At 38.9% G+C, this 26,095-nt stretch overlaps 1 protein-coding gene across 6 annotated transcripts in view; it reads right to left on the bottom strand.

Moving 5' to 3' along the window:
* TM2D1 (TM2 domain containing 1) overlaps positions 1 to 7,774 on the bottom strand; it is a 139,239-nt gene extending 131,465 nt beyond the window's left edge. For all 6 annotated transcript variants that reach the window (XR_014015071.1, XR_014015072.1, XM_081224367.1 and 3 more), the window contains exons 1-2: positions 7,606 to 7,774; positions 5,597 to 5,670 (exon numbers count right to left, since the gene is read on the bottom strand). Coding sequence is in view for 4 of the 6 variants with exons in the window: in XM_081224367.1 (XP_081080493.1) it covers positions 5,597 to 5,670; positions 7,606 to 7,763 (232 nt within the window). In the remaining 2 variants the exon portion in view is untranslated. The remainder of the gene's footprint in view (positions 1 to 5,596; positions 5,671 to 7,605) is intronic.
* Between the last annotated feature and the right edge of the window lie 18,321 nt (positions 7,775 to 26,095).

The following is a 26,095-nucleotide window of genomic DNA, read 5'->3' as shown; positions in this document are numbered from 1 at the left end:
GAAGACTAAGAGAATGAACCTGACACGAGGAATGAATATAACATGTGAATGGCTGTAAATTTAATAGATTTTGTGAAATAAAATCAATCTATTCAATAGATGCCTACAACCCTAGAGTTTATTCATTTTTACATATTTTATAATGATTTCATTTGACCCTTATTTTATTTTATTTATTTTAAAGGAGTCCTTCCTTCCTTCCCTCCCTCCCTCCCTTTCTGGCTGCGTTGGGTCTTCGTTGCTGTGCGCGGGCTTTCTCTAGTTGTGGCGAGCGGGGGTTGCTCTTCGTTGTGGTGCACAGGCTCTAGGCGGGTGCGGGCTTCAGAAATTGTGGTATGTGGGCTTAGCAGTTGTGGCTTGCAGGCTCTAGAGCACAGGCTCAGTAGTTGTGGCACAAGGACTTAGCTGCTCCGTGGCATGTGGGATCTTCCCAAACCAGGACTCAAACCCGTGTCCCCTGCATTGGCAGGCGGACTCTAAACCACTGTGCCACCAGGGAAGCCCGACCCTTATTTATTAAAAAAACTATTAAGTAGGCAGAACTAGTAATATGCTTTTTCTTTTTTTCCTTTTACAAACAGAAAAACTGAGGTTCCAAGAAATTAAATGAGCTCACCGAAGTGTCATAAATAGGTAATATTCCAAAAGTCCTAGACTAACTCATCACTTTTAATCAGTACTCTTTTCATTACACCATGATAATGGCATGCTTACACTGATATCAGGAACAAGCAAAAATAAATCAATATGATGAGATTAAGGAAGCCAGTTACCAATAAATGTTAACTAGTTGACAAAATTAAGCAACATGCCAGAAGCCTGAAAACTATTCCATTTGCAGTTTTCTTGCAAAATGTTTGGCTCTGCTCAATGTCTAGGATTTAGATGGCATCAATTTAAGCATGGTACACTGTTATTTCTCAATTATAAAAAGCAGTACCGTTTTTAAAATACGAAATAGCTGTACTAGAAATAAAATAATCAATCAAGTTTCATCACAGTAAAATGGACTGACCTAGAGAGGAGGTGGTTTGGGACCCTACTCCAGTTAACATCATGCCTCTGCACTCTGATCTGACCTATCATATAAGAGGGTGAGACTCTTTTATCTATGACTTCTGTAACAGGTTGTACTGCATAATGACCGGATAATTAAATGTGTCAATCTAGAATTCGGGTGAAAGCAAAAGATAAAGTTGGTAAGAGCCAACCCTATCTTCATATTTCTAGTGTTAAAAGACACCTCTCCTCTGGAAGTGCTGGAGTTGGAAAATCATCATTTTGCAACTATCACAGTAAAAAATGATTCAGAGGACTTCCTTGGCGGTCCAGTGGTTAAAACTCCGTGCTTCCACAGCAGGGGGCACGGGTTTGACTCCTGGTCGGGAACTAATATCCTGCATGCCTTGCGGCGCAGCCAAAAAAAAAATAAAAAAAAGAATGATTCGGGCTAGAATCATCATGGATGCTAAGTTTAGAGGAAATTTTTGATGAGGGATAGGATATTTGCATGGTCTAAATGAGTCTCCCCAAAGACTGTTTATTAGTTGCAAAGGAAAAAATATTTAACTGAAAAGTCTGAGTGATCAACACTTAACATCATCAATGAGAGGCAGATGGGTATCATGTCCCTCAGCTGTGAGATGCAGAGGACACGCCATCACTTACGTAATTTTCCATCCTGGGATGCAGAACCTAAATCTAGTTGTAAGGAAATATGAGACAATCCCAAATGAGGAACATTCTATTAAAATAAAGGGGACTGTAGTCTTCAAACTTGTCAGTATCATGAAAGACAAAGCTGTGGAAATATTCCAAGTTAAGGAAAACTAAAGGCAAAACCTGATCTTGGGATCCTGTACTGGGGGAAAATGCTATAAAGGCTTTATTTGGGTCATTTGACAAAATCAGAACGTGGATGGTAAAGTATGTGCATTAATACTGAATTTACTCAAGTTTTACAACTGAACTGTGGTTATGTCAGGAGAATATCTCTATTCTTAGAAAACACACACAAACGTATTTATGGACAAAACATATATACACAAATTAGAGAGAGACAGAGAGCATGCACGAGTGCACAATGATAAAGCCAGAAGGATAATGTTTAACAATGGGTGAATCTGGGGAGAGGGTGTATGGGTGTTCTTTGTACTATTCTTGCAATTTTTCTGTAAGCTTGAAATTATCTCCAAATAAAAAGTTTAAAAATAACACACTCTTTGTATAACTAATTTATGCTATTAGAAGTTAGGATAATAATTATCATTAAGGCAGGGTAATGGCTGTAAGAGAGCATGGGGCAGAGTCATAGCATGTTGATAAGGTTGTTTCTTAATCTGGAAGCATTCACAGGTGTGTTCAGTTTGTGAAAGTTTATCTGAATTATATTTAAGTGTACTTTTCTGTAAATATATTTCAATAACATCTTAATAAAAAAGACCTTCTGCCAAAGGACCAGAGCAAAATTTCTGGAAATGGAGTTTAAATACTTTTGTATTTCACAAATCAGAAAATTAAAAACACTTGCTTATATATGTCTTTATGTATATATATGTTCTAGACAGAACACTCCTTGAGGGCAGAGATTGTCTTCTTTTATGTATCATCTATGCCATTTAGAAGAAGCCTGCATATAATAACTTCTCAATAAATAAATTTCTCAATAATAGTTTATAATACAAATGTTCACTGTTAGTTGTTTTAATCCATTAATTTATTTTAATTTAATTATTCAACTATTACAAATAATTTCTCAATAAATAAAGATGCGTGTTAACTGGTTGGGCTAACTGGTAACCATTTTAAGACCACACAGTTAATTGTCATAGTTGAATCTCCTTTGCCTTTGGTCCCAATTCTTACTCTCTACCTCCAAACTCCCCTCTCTGTAAAACATTCCACCCACTCATTCCTTACTAAAAAGTATAGTTCAAGAAAATTAAACTTAGTTTGAGGATTCTGCAATAGTCCTTCATATACTCAAAAAAAACAGAAGAAAAATTTTGGCTACAGAAACGAGAGAGATCACACTTTTCACAACTCTAATATATTCCTACGTCAGGACCAAAAAGCATGTTTCAAGGGTCATTTTTTTTTTTTTTTTTTTTTTTTTTGCAGTACGTGGGCCTCTCACTGTTGTGGCCTCTCCCGTTGCGGAGCACAGGCTCTGGACATGCAGGCTCAGCAGCCACGGCTCACGGGCCCAGCCGCTCCGCGGCATGTGGGATCTTCCCGGACTGGGGCACGAACCCGTGTCCCCTGCATCGGCAGGCGGACTCTCAACCACTGCGCCACCAGGGAAGCCCTCAAGGGTCATTTTGATGTCCTCTCTGATCAGCACTCAGAAATGACTCACCACAGCCAATCCACTAGTCTTGCATGTTCTAAAAAGGACAATTAAAAAAAGCATCCTGTGGACAGACATAGCCTCATGAGGGCTGGGCTGGTAGAACCTATCGCAGATCTTGGCTGAACACTTCTGGGTCATGCATAAATTATAATCCACATGCAGAAGCCCTGTAACTCATATTTGTCTCAGAAACTTTATTTTCTTTTTAAAGTCATAATAATAATCTAAAGTCATTTATTTATTAATTTATAACATTTTATATGTGTTTCCAGATTGTTAGGCACTTATGGTTTATTCTCTCCAAATGAATAACCATACCATTCCTGTACATAGAAAGTCTTCCTTTTATTTTTCTGCAGCTCTCCACTTACATCATCTATGATAACTTACCTGACAGGTCACGACGTGACCATAACACCTCCAAGTCCTTTTATACTTCCTAGCAGTCTGATCATTTGATTTTGTAGTTGTTTATAAACTTATTTAGCAATAATTACTTAAGTGGATTCAAACTTATTTTACAAAAGAGACACCTAACTGGAGGGCAGAGCTCTTTTTGGTCAGAAACTATTCTTCTTAGTTGTATAGTTTCCTTCAAAATCCTCATACGTACAAAGAATTCTGCAGACTAGAAAAGGCTTTTTTGAGATGGCTGGCTGCCTGATTCCTAGTTTAAAGTGACCTCAGTCACAACAGTATTCACAGATTTCCAACATATTTCATATATGTGGTTGAATATCTGAAAGCTCATTGTTCCTTATGTGTGTTAACACTATTCTCTGTATTCTGAGAGCACAATATAAAAGACTGAACTGTAACACAGGCAAATCAGAATATACTTATAAAGCAATTTAAAAAGGAGGGGATTCCGTGCAAAGTTCCTTTAAGTCTAACACATCTAAATTAAATAAATGTACACATATTGAGCAATATTTACTGTAAAAACATATATATAACCTATTACTGTTTATGATAAAATTTCATTACTCCAGAATAGTAGCAAAATGTCTGTTATAAAAGTTTAACACAATTTATTTTCAAATATCTCTGCTGACTAGAATGGGGCTAACAGTGTGTCAAAATATAAAGGGATAAAAAAGAGAAGGGAGATCTTTTAAAAATATATACAAACTCATAATCAAAAGGTCAGTTATTTGACTATAAGATACTTTTAAAAAACAAAATTTTTTGCAGTTAAAAAAATCCCTTTCATCTGATTTCCAAAATGAATCTGTTTAGTAGCTTTCATTTATAAAGAAAACATCAATTATTGCCTTATTTCCTGTCTAAACAATAAAACAATCAGTATATATTCAGTAGGTGTTCTTTTCTCAAAATAATACTAGGTATTGACCATCATTATGTACCATGTCAAGTAAGAATGCCAAATCCAAATAGCTCCAACATACATCTATCTGCCTCCTTTTCAACATATAACCCTTTAGAAGGCTAAACAACTTACTAATTTTTATCTAGCATTATGTATTTTTTGGAATAACAGAAGCTCCCCCAAATCATTAGGTTGAGGGTGTTATCCATTACCAAAACGTCTAAGAAAATATTGATGCACACTTCAAATCCTTACCGTATTGTTTTCACACTTAGGATGTACCTAAGTATATTTTACAAGTGCATGATATGGGTGATATAGCTCCTCACTGTAGCTTATTGGACTAAAAGTCTCATTTCTAGTTCTCTTTGAGTAATTAAAAGCCTAAAGAAGCATCTTTGTAAAACATAACTTGATAAATAAAGGGCAACAAGAAAGCTATATAAACTATTGTAAAGGTTTTTTTTTTTTGTGTGTGTGGTACGCGGGCCTCTCACTGTTGTGGCCTCTCCCGTTGCGGAGCACACGCGCAGGCCCAGCGGCCGTGGCTCACGGGCCTAGCGGCTCCATGGCATGTGGGATCCTCCCGGACCGGGGCACAAACCCGTGTCCCCTGCATCGGCAGGCGGACTCTCAACCACTGCGCCACCAGGGAAGCCCCTAAAGGTTTTTTAAAAAAATGAATGAAAATTAAAAACTTCTCAGTTTATATAATAGAATAAGATTATTTTTTAAATTAAATATTAACAACCCCTAGCCAGTTCTCCAATATTAAGTTGTTCTGGAAACTGAATAATAATAATGTTGTAAATCAAGAAAAAACACATTTATTAATTACTGTTAGCGATCACACATTCATCTATGAAATAATGTTTTAAAAATTATTAAAAAAAACATGTTTCTGCAAGTCTTACCATGAGCTGTGTAGTTTGTACAGTTAACTGGTTCTTGTGTAGCATCATTTATTTTTGGATCTTTACAAATATATGTAGAAAAGTTAAGGAAATATGAACTACATTCCAATACAAAACATTATCATCTTGTCTTTAACATGTCATCTTATATATTTATGCTTATATTCACATGTGAGAAGAGGCTGTTAGTTTATCCAAGTCAACAAGCACGGGTATACTTTTAGTGTCACTAAATAATACCTGAATATTAACTTATTTCAGGAAAATTGTATTAAAAACTCTAGCAGAGGGTGCCATGCTTATAGAACATCAGTCAGGGTTTAAGCACAAAGCACACACAAAAAAATGAAAATAAAAATCTTTACCAAATTATTATTAGAGAACTTCAGGTTAAAAAAATCAGTTTCCAGATATCTGACTGAAATTATTCACAGGCCCCAAGTACTACCATATACATAATTTCATGTAACACAAATAACCCTGTGATGTAGCTACTATTATCCCCACATCACTGAAGCAAACTGATGCTCAAAGTTTGAGTGATTTATCCAAAGTGGTATGAGTGATAGGTAGTAAAATCAGATTTCCTGATTCCAAGCCAAGGGTGCTTTCCATCAGACTGCGAGGAAGACGGTTGTTTTACGTGGGTCTACATGGTCTCCCCAACAGGATTTTAAGCTTTTGTAAATGGATATAATAATTATCTTCCCACAGATGTTCACAACACTTGGGGTCGGGGCTCTGTTTCCTAAATATTATATTGACACTAATATGAGATAAGTAAGGTACTCACAGGATGTCTCTGGAGACAGAGTCTGACACCTCTTTAGGGTTTCTGAATCACTATTGGAAATCTCATCTTTATGCCAGGAAAAACATTTTCCAGTTAACATCATCTTGTATGCTCAGGCACTTTTAAGTTTCAAAAAGCACAACTCTTCATACTGCTCAATTATTTTATTATAAAGAATCACCTTGACATTTTGCCAAGAAAGGGACTCAACTTGCTAGGTCAGTGATTCTCAAACTCCTAGCATAATGGTAATCAGCAAATTAGAGCTATTCTGTAAAAATTTAATAATGGCGGCCTCTCCTCAACTCCTAAAAATATCGAATTTTCTTAATTTTAAGATTTCCTCTCATAGAATCTTTCTTATATCTCCGGCTTCTATTAATTTTTCTGTTCTACAATTTGTATGAAACTGTCTAATTTTGTACAAAAGTACCTATTTTAATTTGAATGTAACTCCCATTTTATATCCTCCTCCCTTTATCAGAGCTGCTGCAATGAACAGATCTACTTAACTCCTCCAGCCTCAGTTTTCTCATCAGTAAACAAACAGCTAACACATATAGCCCCTACTATGTGCCAGGCATTGTTCTAAGTGACTTACCTGTACTAATTTATCACAACAGACCTTTAAGTTGGTAGCACTGTTACCTATATTTTTACTCATGATAAAACAGAGTTCAAATAATTTGTCCACGGTTACAAAGTGGAGCAGGAATTTGCCCCCTTGCAGTCTGGGATCTCATGTAGGTCGAGATAGCATAAGGAATAAATGTAAAGTTAACGATAAATGGGCAACATACATTGGCTATATCGTTATTAATTACTGTACTTGTCTTCCCCGAAGTCGGCAAATTTCCAGGGTAGGGTCCATCAACCTTTTAACTTAATTCCAATGCTTACAAACATGGCCTAACATACTTCAGTTTCTACGTGTTTGAACAGATAAACCCACCGGTTAAAAAAATGAATTTTTAAAAAAGAAAGGGGGATCACAAGAGGAAGCGTCAACGATCAGTAAAATCCCAAGGAAATCACACAGGATAGCCTCTGTCTGTCCCAGCCCCACATCTCTCTTCACCGCCTGGGGTCCCTCGGTCATTAAAGGACACAGGTCACCTTTCCTTTCAGTAAAACCTTAGCCCATGTTGAGAGCCGCGACCCACTCTCGACCCCGAATCTACCTCGCCCCACGGGGGGGGCTCCTCACAGAGGATATTGTCCCACTTTGAGGTCCTCGCACTTAAGTGACTCTTCGCCACCGCCGGCGGCAGCTCCCCAAGGTCCCGTGGTTACTGACACGACCCACAGGACAGCCAGGAGCCGAGCAGCTGTAGTCTCGGAAGCAACCGGCCCGGACGGCCGAGAATCCGCCATGCTGGGGACCGGCGCGTCCCCCGTAACTTCCGGTTCCGCCTTCGCCTAGGCGAAGCTGGGAATCTGGCAGCGGCGGGAGTGAGGCTCTTAAAGGGACCGTGCATCCGTTGGAGGCAGGTCATCCCTCTAGGCCTGCGGAATCTCCTGGGAGAGCTTAGATTGGTCTTTGAGAATCAGAAGGAGGCAGCTCGCTTGGAGAATCAGCTGACCTCCGTCCAGGGCTTCCTCCCAAGCTAATCCTGCTGTGGCTTTTCCATCAGCAAAAGTGCTAGCGGCGCCGGGCAATTTGATAAACCCTTTACAAACATTATCTCTGTTAGTCTGGTAGGATTTGGGTTTACAGATAACGAACCAGACTCAAAGACGCTAAAGAACATGTTGGCCTTAGTTACTGAGTTGGAATAGAATTGATGTTTGCCCGATTTCAGAAACTGTGCTCTTACTATGATATGATGGCCTCCTTGTTGTCTTAGAGAAGAACTTTTTGCAAGGCTGGTACAAATTGATCTTGAGGACTGTATCACAAAAATAAGCATTACACCTTTTTTCTTCTTTTTTCTTTTAAAAAATTACATATATATTTTAAAATTTATTCATTTTTACACCTTTATTTTTAACAGTGAAAATTTAGGTGAAGGAAAGGGCCTAAAACAAGAGGAGACCAAAGAGTTTACGACTAAACTAAGTGAAAGGTTGGAGGGTTTTTCCTCCATCTCTTCTTTCTAAATTTCTATGTATTCTAAAGTAATGGGGGTATCTTTTATACGGAACAAAATGTGTACTATTTTTTAGTGAAATTTTAGTTGTTTTTCTCTAACGTAAAAATATTTGAGTTTGAGTGGCGCCTCTTCATCCACAGTAGGACTAATTTTGAACAATTGTGCTGTGCAGTGGTTCTCAAACTTTAGGGAGCATCAGTACCACCTGGAGTATTTGTTGAAACTCAGATGGTTGAGCCTCAGGTTCTGATTCTGAAGATCTAGGATAGGGCAGGCTAATTTTCGTTTCTAATGAATTGCCAAGTGATGCTGATATTGCTGGTCCAGAGACCACACTTTGACAACCCTGAGATAATGTATTATAAGATGTATCATTTTTGAATGAGAAGACATGAAACTATTTGCAATAATATCTTAGTATTGTAGCTACATTTAAAATATTTCTTAAACCAATTTTGCAGCATTACTATGCTATTTTTAAAATTAAAATATTTATGCTTAAAGACAAGTGATAAGAAATTTGAAATTTACTAGTTCAATTTTTAAACTTCCCGTTTTAATTGGACTTACACCTTCTCTCCTTTTTTCCCCTTTTTCCTCCCTCCCTCCCGCCCTCCTTTCCTTCCTTCTTTCCTTCCTTCCTCCCTCCTTTCCTTCCTTTTCTTTTCTCTCTCTTTCCCTCCTTCCCCTCCATAAAGATATTTATCAAGAATTTACTTTGTACCCAACACAAGATGAGACCCTACAGCCTCAAAAAATAAAGAGGCAAGAACCCAGTAGTTAAACACTTTGTGTTTGCTGGGGGAAAAGACAAACTGTTAAAATACTGCTTGGTAATTGCCACAATAGAAGCATGTATTAGTTGCTGTAGTAGGACAGGGTTTTGATAAGATAATACCCCAAACAGTATTTGGAACACAATATTTTGTCACTGACATCAAAATAATTTAAAATCCAGGCCAAACTGGAGGAACAGAATTGGTTCTTCATAGGATGCATGACCACCTAAAAATGTACAACCTAGAAAATTAACCATTAACTTTGAGTTTTAAAAATTACCAATAATGTGTATAACATACAGCTCAACACCATCCCTCATCCTCATCCTGAGATGAAATTTAGGAAAGGGGTTGGGGCCAAGGATTAGGTAAAATCCAGGGATAAGGATTGGAATATCTGTTACACATAGTATCTGGTGATAAAAGATAGTGACTTTGCATTTTGACTACCATTTTGACACTTTCAAAAAGTTCTGGTTTGATTTTCAAAATACAATCTAAAGAAAATCAGAAGGTGAAAGGAAGCAACTTTCTAGGTTGAGTTTATTGAAATTATGACAAAATTAGGTATTTTCCTGCTGACTGCAGGAATATTGATGATACTTGTGTCATTTTTCATATAGATTTTGAACAATTAACTATTTGAAAATGCTTGTGCTTTGCTGATTAATCCCACTACAAAATCTGTTTTTATGGTTCTACTGATTATCTTTGTTCTCTCCTACAATGTATAAACTGAAAAGAACAAGAGTCTTCCCGTGAAAGTAAAGAAATACAAAATTTTTGACTCTTGAAGTGATTCTGCTTCACTTTCTCTTCTTACTGCCCCTTAATCTATTTTCTCATGGCTCAGTTAAATATATTACTTTATATCTTTGCAAGTATAGTCTCTGATAACAAGATACTACATTGTCTAATTTTAGTAAGAACGTTAAATCTCAATCTTAGGCATGTTTTCAATGCAAAATTTCTTTCTCTCATAAAAATTCTATAGGATTCTATAGAAAGTAAAGGATATGAATAGCACAGCCCAATACGGAAATTGCTATGTAGAAACATTAGAAAGAGGTTTGCCAGTGAAGCCTGAAGCAAAGCTTCCTCTGGGATTCAAAGGCTCTGAACATTGGATCTTTTCATTCCTAAAATTCTAGTATACACCTAATTACATTAATAGTTTTATCCTGAGCAACCCGATCCCTGTTTCCATGATTAGGACAGAATCATTAAGAGATAAAAGATGGTTACTCTCCCCAAATTTCTTTTTTATTTGAGATGGGCATTTTTTTTTCCTCTGGTGGTAAATTCATAATATCAGGTCCTGGTAAATCTTTATTATAGTCTTCTGCACATTGGGAATTTTTCTACATCCATGCTGTCTCTCAGGTATTTCTGTGTCCTCTCTTTGGTGCACCAGTCTAACTGCCATCCAATTCAATTGACTCATCACTTAATAAGGCCTCCTCTATGCCAAGTATATTTCATCATGAATGTCAAATGTAGGATCTAAAACTGACTTTATCAGAGTCCTACTTCTCAAAAAAACAAAACAGAATAAATTGGCTTTTCTAAGTTTCAACACCAATATCCATTTTATGTTTCAGAGCTTAGAATCATCTTTGCACTTCAGTTTCCTCCTTGTTCTTCTTTATCCCTTTTTCTAATCAGTAAGCAACTGATATTTTTAAGTGCTCATTTTTTGAATCCTATATTTTCACCCTATTTCAGGTATACGTCATTTCCTGTGTACCTTGCTATAGCAACTTCTTACTTCCTCTTTCTGATTCTAGGCCTTCTCCCCAACTTTGTCAATCTATTTTTCACACTGCTTCCAGATTAATCTTTCATTTAGGAAAACATAAAACCTATATCATATTCAAAATCTTATTCAAAATCCTATAAGCTCCTTGTGTTTTACCCAAAGGAGTTGAAAATGTTTGTCCAGATAAAACCTGCATACATGGTCATAACAGCTTTATTCATAATTGACCAGACTTGGAAGCATAAGATGTCTTTCAGTAGGTGAACAGATAAGTAATCTGTGGTACATCCAGAAAATGGAATATTATTCAGTGCTTAAAGAATTGAGCTCTTAAACCGTGAGAAGACATGGTGGAAACTTAAATGCATCTTACTAAAAAGCCAATCTGAAAAAGCTACATACTGTATGATTCCAACTATCTGACCTTCTGGAAAAGATGAAAATATGGAGTTAACAAAAAATCAGTGGTTTCCAGGAGTTGGGGAGGGAGGGCAGCAGCAGGGGGATGCATAGGCAGAGCACAGAGGATTTTTAGGGCAGTGAAAGTATTCTGCATGATACTATAATGGTGAATACATGTCATTATACATTTATCCAAACCCATAGAATGTACAACACCAAGAGTGAACCATAATGTAAACCATGGACTTTGGGTGATTATGTGTCAATATAGGTTCATCAGTTGTAAGACATGTACCACTCTGGTGGGGGATGTTGGTAAAGAGGGGGGCTATGAATGTGTGGGAGAAGGGGGTACATAGGAAATCTGTAACTTCTGTTCAATATAGATCCTAAAACTGCTCTAAAGAAATCAAGCATTTAAAAAAATAAACACCAATCGTTAAATGTTTTTTTAAAAAGCAAAAAATAAAAATCTTATTCAGAAATTTTCAGTGGCTCTTTAATTTCTTAGAGATGAAGGATAAAGTCTTATAACCTAAAGTTCTCCGTAGTATTTTCAGGTCCTCCACCATCTGCTCTGGCCTCACTTTATTTATGACTACTCTTGGCTTTCTCTTTGCTGTCACAAGTATCTGTCATGGTCATGCCCATCTATGTGCTGCTTCATTTATTCAGTACTTTCTATGTGCCAGGTGTATGCAATACATGTAATTTCTTCATTTAACCTTAAAAACTACCATATGAAGTATTGTAAATACTGGTACTGAAATTTCACTAATGGGAGTTAGAAGGTTTAAATAACTTGTCAAAGTCGCATATTTTAGGAAATGGTGGAATCAGGATTCAAGCTCGGATCTTCTGACTTCAGAGATGTGTTCTTAAAAACTGTGTTCATCTTCATCATTCTGTGAATAAAATACTCTTGAGGGTTCTCAGAGGTTGAAAAAACAAAAAACCAAAAAAACTCTGTGCCAGAAAATGTTTACCACAGAGTATGTGCCTTAAAAAATGTATTGAATAAGTCAAACATTTTTTAAAATTCCAGGTAAGAGCCAGAGGAAAGCAGAAATTAAAAGAACCACACTAAAATATGGAGAAAATGGGATTAAATGTGGTGGAGATGGATGTTTTCTGGGAATGATCATTGAGGCCCTGGGGGAAGGGTAGGGCTCACAGGACATTCCAAGCATGGAAAAGGGGAGGAGTAACCAAAAGAAAAGTCATGGTGTGGTTATTCCAAGGGCATAGAGTAGACCAGACCATTTGGCCAGCGTCAGATCTTGGAGAGTGAAATGGAAGAGTAGGTTGAAGAGGCAGCCAGGAGAGAGTTTAGAGGGCCTTGGATACTAAGAAAAGGAGTTTGAACTTTGTTTCACAGTCAATTAAAAGTCACATTGTTCTTGTTGTTATTATTTTTGCCCAAGCCACTTAGCCTGTGGGATCTTAGTTCCCCAACCAGGGATCAAACTAGGCCACTGCAGTGAAAGCGCCAAGTCCTAACCACTGGACTGCCAGGGAATTCCCCAAAGTCACATTATTTTTTGAGAAAGGGGGAATATGTTCATGACCATCATCAAATGTTAGAGTAAGAAGAGACCTTACTCTATGTTTGCAAGGTGATGCTTTGAGATAATTGGTCTCCACCTGTATGCTGCCCCTCTCCCCCCCACCCCAATTTAGGAAGCATTTCCTTCTCCATTTTACCTTAAGCAAATCCCAAACACCTGTTAGACCTGTTTAACTCCTAAGAGATGCTTTCAGCAAGCATAATAGATCTCTTTATTTTCTGAAAGTTCTGGCTTCATTGTACATATTTGGTAATTTAAGTTGTTGTATAAGTTTATTTCCTTCAATAGTTTGTTCATTCTTAAGAGGCAGAGACCATGCTGAAATTTTGTATCCTGTGTATCCTTTTACCAGGCCTAACAAGTGATAATTTATTTAAAAAAAAGCAAACAAAAAAACTACTAACAATAACACTAAGAGGTGTCAAGTGCATGATCTTACAACAGATGTCCTTACATTGCAGCTGTCTTGAACATACCATCTTCCTTGAGGACAGGTATCCCCCATATTTAACATTTTACAAAATCAATCACAGTGTTTAACAAATACTAGATTTATTTAATGAACACATATCTGAAGATTGATTCTGTTTACCATTAATGTGTGGACTGTATTAGACAAAATAAAACGCCTATCATCAAAATTCTAGCTAGTTACATTAGAGAGAGTCTAATAAAGCTGTTGTAGGTTCTACACAATCTTTCTCAAAGTCAAGCTATGATATCAAGAACAAAAATGTTAAAACATATAGGGAAGTCAACACTGGACTTATAGTCAGAAGATCCCATCTGGGTCCCAAATTTTGGGCAAATTACTTAACCCGTAGGTGCGCAGTTTCTTCATCGGTTTTTTCACAGGGCAAATGAGGTAATGTATATAAGCTAGCGCCCGGCATATCGCATGCAAATACTGCTAGATTGGTTTCTTTCCTTTCCTCAACTAAATGAGGAAAAAATAACTTCCAGTTATACTTAGAATTTAATATGGGGTCAGCGGATGAAGACGACACAAGGAGGGATGACAGAACGGGAAAGGTAAGGGACAAAGAGGGACCAAGCAGATTTGACGAAATCCTTTCATCAATGTCCTCCTTTAATTTCCATGATTTCAGGTCTCCTCTCAGCCCAGCCATCCTACACCTGTCCAGCCGGATCTCCCCACCACTTGGCTTTTCGGCTGCCCATTTGGCCCTCAGATCCCACCTTTTCCTGCCTCTTTAACCCTCCCTCGCCCAGTAGAACTTTACCTGCAGAAAGTAGAGAAGTCCACCGCCCCCGCGTTCCCCCCCAGAGTCGGCCTCCCGCGGCCCCAGGCTCCCCCGCCCGCCCCTCCCACGCCACCTCGGCGCCCCGCCCCGGCGGAGAGGGTAGGAGGGAGGGGAGGGCCTGCCAGGTGAGGCGCGGTCCTCCTGGGCCTCTCACTTCCGCCCAGGTGAGGGAGGGCTGACGCCGAGTCCGCCCGCCCGCTCCGGGCTCCCACCGGCGCCGCCGCCGGACCAGGTAAAGCAGGGGGCCGGGCGTGCGCTACGCGGCGGGGACCCCTCGCCCCGCGTCTGGAGCCTCCGCCGCTGCCCCGGCGCGCTCTCCGCCTGCCCTCCGGCAGGAGTGGGCACGGGAGACCCTGGACGCCGCCGGGCGCTCGGCCGGGCCCGCGGAGGGTGCGGGGCACCGTTCGTCTGCGTCGGGCCCGGTGACCCCGCCGTGGCCCCCGCCCCTCGGTGCAGGGCTTGCCGGAGGCCGCGGGCCACGGAGCCGCCCCTCCCCGGCAGGCCCTGGCGGCACTCAAATCTCGGCCCGGGTCTGTACCGGGAGTGGCCGGGATCAAACTTTGCACCCAAGTGGGTGCCTGTGCTTCGCCCCCAGAGCTGGGCGGAGTCTTTCCCCAACTGGTGACGGTGAAAGGAGTGAACAGGTGGTGGCCTGTTCGGGGTCCCGGAGGAGGGGTTACTCAGATCCCAGCTGAGGGGCCACTTGGCCCCAACCCCATCTGGGAGCCTGGTGGTCACGTAGATGAGTTCCCAGGCCGACGATCAGGCCTGGGCTCTGCTAGCCTCACTTTATAGATGGGGAGGACCAGGCGGAGAGTGCTCTGGCTCCAGGCTTTGGGGAAATCGCTGGATTCCTGCTTTATGTCAAGCTCAGGAAAGCGTTTTCAAATCCTTTCCCCCCACCCCCTCCAAAGCGCCTCAGCCCTCCTGGGACACCTAGCAGGCCGAATTAATCTCCCCCTGGAGTGTTCTCTTGGCAGTTTGACATTATCTCCAGATGGCTCTTATCACTTTGGATTCGAATTAGTTGTTTACTGGTTTGCGCGATTGAGAGGGTGGCCTTTAAGGACCTTATTTCCCTAGGCTGCTTCTCAACTGCACTGAGAGTCTGGCCATGGGTAGGTGTGCAATAAACAAGTGTTTCTTAAAAGAACGAAGAAGGCTTCTGGAGACTTAGAAGAAAAATCTGTTACGCCGAGGATGGTAATACTACTTCTAGGCCGTCTAACCTCCTATTGGTTGCCAGTTCATTTGCGCATAACTTGTTAAAAGTAAAGCTAGGGAGGAATGGAGGTAAAAACTCAAATTGGTTCATTTTGCAGCATCAGAAAAAGGTGAGGTCGGGGCTTTTAGCTAAAATGAGCTTGACGTTTCTACGCCCCTAACAACCTTTATAAGGAGAGTTCAAAATTTAAAATAATTAGAACGTTAATAAATAACGGAGCTGGAAGGTACTTTACAGATAGAATTTGTAAACTGAGTTCTGAAGGCATTTGCCCTTTGCTAATTGAGGTCCTATTAACGGTCACATAAGGTGAGCTTGGTATATCAATAATAGTTGTGTTTAAGGTTGAAGGTAAATTGTATTAATCCCTCATTTGTGTTTAAAGATGCTTTAATAAGTTCAAGTCATGTATTCATATTTTTTATAACTATAAAACTAACATATTCATTGTAGAAAAATTGGAGAGAATTTCCAGAAAAGGAACTAAAAGCACACCCAGACCCACCTACCATTGAAAATAATCGCTGATAAAATTATGGTATCTTGTCTTTCAGTTAGTATTCTTAAAAAGAAAAACCTGTATATTTTCCCATGATGAGTTCACTTTCAGAACCTTGTGATTGAGAGGCTCAGCATTCAGTAATCCTTGTAATTGCATTTTTATTTAAAAGCACTTAATAATTATCCTTAAACTAAACAACCAAGTAGTCTGAATTTCCTTGCTTTGTTAAACTTTAACAAAAATACATTAGTTTGGGGAAACTAAAGGGGGGTTTAATTTGTTTATTTAAGATTTTGCTCACCTTGGTAGTCGAGTAAAATTTTGAGAAACAGGACTATTCCACCTTAATTTTTGGGATCGCTTGACCATTGCTCTGTTTTTTTTTTTTTTTTTTTTTTTTTTTTTTTTGCGGTATGCGGGCCTCTCACTGTTGTGGCCTCTCCCGTTGCGGAGCACAGGCTCCGGACCCGTAGGCTTAGCGGCCATGGCTCACGGGCCAAGCCGCTCCGCGGCATGTGGGATCTTCCCGGCCCGGGGCACGAACTCGTGTCCCCTGCATCTGCAGGCAGACTCTCAATCACTGCGCCACCAGGGAAGCCCCTCTGTTTTTTTTTTTTCCGTACTCTGATGTTTTTTAGTAGACTTGGATGCCTTTTTTCAAAGTATTCATTCTAGGCTCTGGTGCAAATGGAGAGAGAAGATGGAAAGCCTTCTTATTTTTTGCATTTGTATAACTGTGTAGCCTGTGGAGTCTGGAGACATGGGGTTGGGTCCACCTACTGTGTAACTCTTGGCAAGTTACTTGACTCTGCTTCTGTTTTCCCATTTGTAAATGATCCACCTCACTGAGTTTGGGGAAGTCGAAATGAAATAATGTTCAAGGATGAGCCTTGTAAACTGTAAGCCACTCTTCGCCCACTTTTTGCTCGTTCACTGAGGTGTTTAATTCTGATAAAACTAAGGAGCTTTGATGTTTTTATTGGGAAGAACTCAGATTTGGGAATGGTCTCATACTGATAGTTACTTTGATAAAAGGCATAGAGGCTACATTAGCTGATAAACAGAAGTCTTTGCTAAAAACACTGTACAGGGCTTTTTCTGAAAAGGCCTAGGTTAAAACTGCACTGTCAAATGGTTAGCCAGTTGCCTGTGTGATTAGGCATTTGAAATAGGGCTAGTTGGGATTGAGATGTGCTGTAAATGTAAATACACATCAAATTTTGAAGATTTAGTGTAAAAACCTAAATACCTTGTTATTTTTTATATCACATATTGAAATGATAGTTTATATAAGGATAATTAAAATATATTATTTAACTTAATTTTACTTGTTTCTTTTTACTTTTCATGTGGCTACTATAAACATTTTAAATTACATATGTGGCTTACATTTTATTTCTATTGAATAGCACTGGGTTAGGATTCAGTGTATGTTTATCCTTAAGAGGGTTTAGTTTACTGAAGCCCTTACATTTCTATTTATAAACCAATTGTTTTTTTTTTAAACTCCCAGCTATAGGCCTCCCCACTCCCACCTCCCTTGTATTCATTGCACTGGTGAAATTTTTTGTTGTTCAGTCTTTTGAGAAGCAACCACTATTGATTACAAAGGAAAAATCTCCGCTAAAATAATTATCAGCTCTTTTGAAGCCCCCAAATATCTTAAATAATTTTGATTGAGAAGAGTTATTAATGATAATAGTAGCTACCATTTATTGAATGTTCACTGTGTGCCAGGCTGCTTTATATCTTATTCAGTCCTTTCAACTGTAAATATTTAATATTTTTTATTAACTATTTTATAAATGAGGTAACTAAAATATAGAGAGATTTAAGCAATTGACCGCAACAACACAGAGCTGGTCACAGGAGTAGAACCCAGCTCTCTATGATTTCAAAGCTCGTAAGCTATAGATTCTCCCATATTTCGAGAATTGGTTATTGAACCAACTGGAAAAAAGTTGGTTATCAAAGTAGATATTTAGTTCTAATCCTGTTTTTGTGTTAGTGACCAATAGGAAATGCTCATCAACAGATTAGCTGTGTATGTCATCATGACTAAATCTTAAAAATGTAAAGTTGAGTTAAAAAAAATTGCTGAAGGATAAATATATAGTATAATTACCATTTATATAGTTTAAAAACCTGCCAAACAATAATATTGTAAACAAAGATACTGTGTTTTAAGAATTTCAGATTTGAATTCTGTGTATATGGATTGCATGCATTTGTGAAGCTGCCTTGTGATTGAATGAAGTTAGTAAAATCTCTGTGAAATGAGCATTCTCTAATGTTGATCTTACTCTTAAAAGAACAAAACCAAACTGGTCTTGTTCTTTGCTTTGATGCTGTGCCCACAGTGTCTGGTTGGTAGATAGCTTTGAAGCCCAGGTCTGCAGCCTTTCAGGGACTGTCCTGTTTTCATTTAGTTTTAGCTTTTAATTGATGGGCGTGACTTTGATAATTGGGGCTGGGTAAAGCTTCTACCTTGAGAAAGGCAGTCCCTCTCCGTATTATTCTCTGGAACTTGAAGCTCCAGGGCAGAGTGTGATAGAGAGGAAGATGAGTTAAGTACATGTTGACAGTCAGGTTTACAAACATTCATTCCCTCTCTATTGAAAATTTGTAATATCTGACTCTCATTTTTAAAGTAGTTACCTGCTAAAAATGTCTTTAACCGTTGACCGTCCCTCCCCCCAAGGTGAAATTAATTTCACTCAGTTGCACTGTCTTCCTGTCATTACCATTTTCAAAGTGCTTTCCCCCTTGTTTTTTTGAAATTGTAAGAAGTTTAATGCATTTGTGAAATGGAGATTATACATTTGTTAAGAAGATAAATGAAATATTATACAGAATGATCCTGCAATGCTCACAGTAAACAACAAAAAACTAGTTACTTGAATTAGTGACAGATAAAATGGATTTTGGGAAAAGACCAAGAGAAGGAAGAATGGTGAACATTAGTGGGAAGGGTGTCCAAAGCATAGTTTGGCCTATTTTGCAATTTGTTAGGATTGTTTTGAATATCACAAGCATGCCAAAAGTGGCATGACTCTATTTCTGGAGAGAAGCTAAGGGCACACAGTCTGCAATGTGGGGAGAATTGAACAGAATATCTGAGGTGGAAACTAATCATTAGTGAGGAGTATGAATGCCTGGTTCTTTCAGTGAGTGACTGGCTACACATCAGAGATCCCTAAGTGTGAAAATTGCCCAGATTTGTATTTTTTGCTGATCATTGGAGAAAACTGCCACCAACAGGAATACAAGAGCATATCATAAAACAGTTTAACTTTGTTCATACATAGTGGCCAAGCTACAGGCAGAAACTGATATGCATTGGTTAACTTTGAATAGTTCAATGAGAAAAATTAGTATTTAGCTAATTGGGTTATTCTGATGAAGTGACTCAGTTTTCAGTTCTGATTCTGAGTTTAACATGGTGTCTTTCAGCTTTGATGTCCTAAATGTCCAACATTAAGTGGACTTAAAAGTTGCCTATGGCTTAGGCACATGGCCCCAAAATATCAGGATGGTTTTGGAATTTATATATATCGTTTTCCAAAATTCCAGGAGTACAGTGTTTTGACAGTAGCCAAAAATATAGTATTTTTTACATCTAAGGGGTTTAGAAAAGGCCTTGCCATTTGATAGGGACACAAGGCCAGGACACCTGTCTTGACTATACATTAGGATGACAGCAGATGTGTTTATGTGTAGTTTGAGTGAAGAGCCACCATTTACTCTCTAGCAAGGTTGAGTTTGTGTTCCATTTAATCAGTACCTCATAAATGCTGAGCTTTGAGGACAAAGCCATGGTAACTAAACACAATCTGAGCTTTGCACTCCAAAGGAAGCAAAAGAAATTTAAAGTTGTTCATGGACTTCAGTTTTTGAATAACTTCTGAAATCATGACTTCATCTACAGTTAATAGCATTTAGATTGTTCAGAGTCCCTAGTTCCCTTGAGCTCTGGGGAATTGCCATTGAGGAGTTACATGCAGTCTAATTGTGATCTGCCCAATTCACACCTGCAGTTACAGGTTGACTACCTGTACTTCCCCAAACAGATTGCCAGTAATCTTTTCTCTCAATTTTTTAAGATAGAAGTATAAGATGTCTTGTTAAACCAAATTTTCAAGGTATAAGGTATCTTGTTCAGTTCAAGAAAGAAACATAAGATGTCTTAGGGAGTTACATTTTTGTGTGCTACTGGAAGTCTGAAGAGTGTGTTTCTCAGGGTCCTTAATTGGCCTACATTCTTAAACTGAGGAGGTTAATAAATCTTTTCAATAAGTTTCCTCCACCTAGAAATTTGAATCAAATTAAATTTCTAACTTTGCATCAGCTTTTCTCAAATATTGCATTAATTGGTGATGGCTAAGGGCATGGGTATTTTTTAAAAGCCACAATATTATAATAATTTCCTTCAACCAAATACCGCAGTGAACCAGACATGAAAAATTCATGGCACAAACTCTCTTGATCAATGATGGAGTGGAAGCTGTTGAACATAAAAAACTACTGGTTCTCTGGAGGCTGTGCAACTATGAGGACAGCGGCACACTGTGGCATTTTAATGTCTAGGCTCTGACTGATTGTAGGTAGCCTATCTATGACAAGGTAGACTCAGCATTACCATGTTTAAACAAACTTGAAATTCCTTGCTGTAAGCCCTGTTAGTTTCTTAGCCAGGCCAAACAGGTCAAAATTGTTTGGTTGAAGATTTCCTATGACCATAAAATGAGTGAAACATAGGTTCCTTTTAGTGTACGTGCTACTTCCTGGATGTTTAGCTATAAAGTTAATTGCATTTCTTCTTCTGTCCTCATATACTCTGAAGGCCTTAGTGCCCTTCCCTAGATATTACCCAATGCCGTGAAATTGTAGTACTTTTCCAGGCCTGCTTTGTGGACATAGTTTCGCTTTTATTAAACATGAGTCATAGGGTTGGATGGCCAACCAGTTTCTAACCCTTAACCCTTACCGAGAGACATCTACTACCATGGTTTCCAAAATGTGCAGGACAATCTACTGGGAGAGTAGGAGAATGACAATAAAATCTTGCTTTTTAGTTTTTACCTTACTCTCATGATGTTTTTATTTTATATATGTTTCAAAACACTATGACATATAAATATATTAATGTTTATAATTATAAAAAATAAGGTGAGTGGTCAACATACATTTTTACTGATAGGAATGTGTGTTTAAAAATGTTTGAAGACCACTAATCTATCCTGTTACCAGAATCACCTTTTTATTTTTTTTAAACAATTTGCATTTTCCTTTTTTTCAATAAGCAGATATTCATTTTTAATTAATTAATTAATTAATTAATTTTGGCTGTGTTGGGTCTTCATCTCTGTGCGAGGGCTTTCTCCAGTTGTGGCAAGCGGACGCCACTCTTCATCGCTGTGCGCGGGCCTCTCACTATCGTGGCCCCTCTTGTTGCGGAGCACAGGCTCCAGACGCGCAGGCTCAGTAGTTGTGGCTCACGGGCCTAGTTGCTCCGCGGCATGTGGGATCTTCCCAGACCAGGGCTTGAACCCGTGTCCCCTAGCATCAGCAGGCAGATTCTCAACCACTGTGCCACCAGGGAAGCCCCACCTTTTTAAATAGAAATCTGGACTCAATACTTCCCTACTTAAAAGCCTTTGATTACTTCCTGCTGCTTACAGGATAAAGACCAGTCTACTTAGCATTGTTTATAAGAACCCTCTCAAAATAGTCTATCTAAACCAGTGTTTCTCAAACTGTCGGTGGTAAAAGATTATGGTTCCCCTCCCTCAGTCTTTCAAGGACTGACATTTTTGTAAAATTATTAGAAAAATGAATTGTTGGAAAAATGAAATTACAAAAATAAGTACAATGTAAGTTGTGTTTTGTATTACTAAATTTAATAGATCTACATGACTCTGCCGCATTCCACGATTTCCAAATGCTTATTCCCAGTTTTGGTACTTATCTCTTTGTGGGTCAAGCATCAATCCACAGTCCACACTTGTAGTAACACTGGTCTAAATTACTTTTTTGCCCTTTCTGTTGCTTTTAGAGACCTTATAACAGTTCATTTAGAGCTAGTTACTAGTTTCACTGACAGTCGTGCACTTTTACACCTTTATGCAGCAGTTCTCAAATTGTGGTCTCTAGACTAGCTGCACCAGGATCACAGGGGAACTTTGTTAGAGATGAGGTTCTCAGGGTTCACCTTAGACGTACAGAATCAGAAACATTGGGAGTGGGCCTTGCAATTTGTGTTTTAGCAAGTCCTCAAGGTGATTCTGATGCACACTAAAATTTGAGAAGCACTAACTTAGGGCAGCTCTATATGTCATTCAAACTAGAACACTTTTGAGAGTGAAGGGGAGCACTATTAATGATGCTGGGTAATCTGAGACTATTTTAGGCAAATGAGGACAAATGGTCACTCTGCTTTCATACTCCATTCTTTTTCTTTTACGAGAGAGGTCTCTACTGTGTTCTCATTCCAGCATTCCCAAACTTCCCCAGGCAGGGGAGTCACTCTGCTTTTATAATTTCTCTGAGCACATGGTACACACCTTTGCCATTGTATGTATGTGCCTTACAGTATAATTATCCTATTGTGTTGTCATTATTTTGCTGTATATCTGTCTTGCTCTCTCATTAGGCCATCTTAGCCATTATCTTTTTGTCCCTTTTACCTTTCAAGATCTAAACATAATACATGTTTTTTAAATAAAATTTAAACAACACTAGTATCTACAAAGTAAAAGTCTAATTTTTTATTTCCCCATCCCCACTTCTACTTCCTGTAAGTTAGCAGTATTATTAAATTGACTATCTTTCTAAATCTAGAAACCTGTGCACACACAAATATGTATTTTTTTCCTTGCAAAAAGGGGCAAATAATGCATATATCCTGAAACTTGCTGTCTTCCCTGTTTGGTTGTATATATTAGATAATGTCCCTGTATTAACACAAAGGTTTGAATTGCCAAAGCCTCCTGTAAATGAGAGATCTTACCCAACACCAACCTTAGTCATGACTTGAATGTTACAGGCAGGAGGCTAACACAGGAGCTAGGCACCAACATTCCTGGCCGGAGGGGCCCCCAGCCAGTAGACACAGCTTCCAAAGAATGTCACTTTCTCATATTAGGACATATTATCAGCATGCTTAAAATACCTACTTATATATAGACTGACGTTAAGTCACTTATAAACATATTCATAACAGACTTTTACTGTGATTTTTAGTGTGTTTACAGGAGCAAAATTCAACCTTGGGACACATTTTTGTTTGTTTGTTTTGGGTTATCAGACAAGTTGTGAACAATATATACAGAAACATTTTCTTAAAGGAAGCCTCTTCTGTTTGGGGAATCCCAAGGTTTGTACTCCATTAGTTACCCAAATAGAAAATGTCTTTGTGATTACCTCCCATGTTCCAGCCAGCCAAGCTCTATAAATCCATATGTTCTCAGATTATTTACAAAAGCAATTAAGATAGATCAGGTATTTCCTGACATTTTAAAATGAGGACTCTGTTATCTATTAAAAACCTTTAGCTTGTTTGCATGGAGGTCTGGTATCAAGCTGGGAATCCCCAGCTGAAGGATTGAGTCACAGGCTTGCTGTTAACCGTTTCTTACCCATTCCTGTTTCCATACTTTCCAACCAACTTTATTATTTTAATGGCTGATTACGTTTGATAGTAGAATTTTTCCAGGAGTTTTGTTATTAAAAACAATGCAGGGCTTCCCTGGTGGCGCAGTGGTTGAGAGTCCGCCTGCCGATGCAGGGGACACGGGTTCGTGCCCCGGTCTGGGAAGATCCCACATGCCGCGAAGCGGCTGGGCCTGTGCAGCTGGAGGCTGTGCTCCGCAACGAGAGAGGCCACAGCAGTGAGAGGCCCGCATACTGAAAACAAAAAACAAAAAACAAAAAACAAAAAAAAAACAATGCAGTAAATATGCTTGTACACACATCTGTGTGCCTTTTTGCAAATACTTCTTTAGGAGAGACACTCAGAAGAGATATTCTGGGTAGAAGAGAATATAAATTTAATATATTGATAGATATTTGCTCAGTTGCTCTCCTAAAAGAATGTGCAAATTTATATTCCCACCTGTTTTTTTTTTTTTTTTTTTTTTTTGCGGTACGTGAGCCTCTTACTGTTGTGGCCTCTCCGTTGCGGAGCACAGGCTCCAGATGAGCAGGCTCACCAGCCATGACTCACGGACCTAGCCGCTCCACGGCATGTGGGATCTTCCCAGACTGGGGCACGAACCCGTGTCCCCTGCATTGTCAGGCGGACTCTCAACCAATGCACCACCAGGGAAGCCCCCACCTGTTTTTCTGTGACATCTGGAGTACAGTCTATTATTAGAAAAAAAATGCCAATCTAGCAATAAAAAATAGCACCTCATAGTTTTAGCTTACCTTCTTTGATTTAGAGAGGCTGATGTATTAATGATCCCAAAATGCTCTTGTCAGTCCTTTTAGGCTAGTGCTGCTACAGAAAAGGACAGTGCCATTGTGACTGCCCTTCCATTATTCACAGTTACCTGTCAATCAGTAGTTTTAAGGGTTTCACAGTTGAGATGCTGAGCACGTCAGAAGTGTTTCTGTGATGCTCTATTCAGCAGTTCTTTTGGTAGTTCTCATGGAATCCCGTGAATATTTTGATGGAATACATGAACCCTTTTATCAACGCCAAAGGCATTCCTTACTGGTTTTTAATATGCTGTCTTACTTAATGACCTTGAATTAGAAGATAAAGATTGTGTTTAGCAACTGTATCCAGGGATGATGTAAGAACATTTTGACTGTACAGTGCTCATATTTCTTAGATGGTTTATTATAACAGTGTACCACTAGTGAAAATGACCACTGTGAAAGTGCCATTTTTGACACAACAAAGGGTTTGCTAACTTTTTGAGGGTTTTTTTAAAATGAATTTATTTATTTATATATTTTTGGCTGTGTTGGGCTTCGTTGCTGCACACAAGCTTTAGCTGCGGTGAGCGGGGGCTACTCTTCATTGTGGTGCGCAGGCTTCTCTTTGTGGTGGCTTCTCTTGTTGCGGAGCATGGGCTCTAGGCACGTGAGCTCAAGTGCAGGCTCAGCAGTTGTGGTGCACGGGCTTAGTTGCTACGTGGCATGTGAGATCTTCCCGTACCAGGTCTTGAACCTGTGTCCCCTGCATTGGCAGGTGGATTCTTAACAACTGCGCCACCAGGGAAGTCGCAGCTTTTTGAGTTTTGATTACATTTTAGGCTAGTTTTCAGCAAATCACTAGAATTAAAAAAAAATTATCCATGGAAAATGCCATATTGGGTGATTACCTTTTGGAGACTCTCTCAGATGACTAGTTTGAGGGTTTTTTCCCCAAATCTCTCTAATATCTTCTTGATCCCTTATTTGTATATTCCTTTCCAGTCTAGAATCTTTTTTTTAAAAAAATTAACTTTATTAAAGCATAACTTACATATGATAAAACAATTAAAAATATATAGTTCAATGAAGTTTGACAAATGTGTACATCTGTGTAAACAATACTCCTTTCAAAACATAGAACATTCCCATCACCCCAAAAATCTCCCTCAAATGTCTTCCCAGTCAACTCCTTTCCACCCTGCCCAAGTAAACTAATCTATAACTGTATATTCAACTTCATATGAGTGGAATCATACAACTTACATCCATTTTGTCTGTTTTCTTTCCCTCAGCCTACTGTTTTTGAGATTCACCCATGTTCTGTGTGTCAGTAATGTTTTCCCTTTTTATCTCTGGGTATTTTATTATGTTTACATACCATAACTGATTTATCCATTCACCTATTATTAGATAATTGGGTTTTTCTAGTTTTGGGCTTTTATAAATAAAAATTCTGTGAACATTCTTTTTTGTTTTTTTTGTTCCTTTTGTTTTTTTGGCCAACCCTGTGGCTTACTGGATCTTAGTTCCCTGACCAGAGATTGAACTCAGGCCCTCGGCAGTGAAAGTGCCGAGTCCTAACCACTGGACCTCCAGGGAATTCCCTGAGCATTCTTTTATAAGTCTTTTGCAGGCATATATTTTCATTTCTCTTGGGTAAGTATGTAGGAGTGGAAGTTCTGGGTCATA

This window comes from Mesoplodon bidens, assembly GCF_964165515.1.
Source record: "Mesoplodon bidens genome assembly, chromosome: 2".
Taxonomy (NCBI): domain Eukaryota; kingdom Metazoa; phylum Chordata; class Mammalia; order Artiodactyla; family Ziphiidae; genus Mesoplodon; species Mesoplodon bidens.
This window is presented reverse-complemented; position numbering and strand designations above follow the sequence as displayed.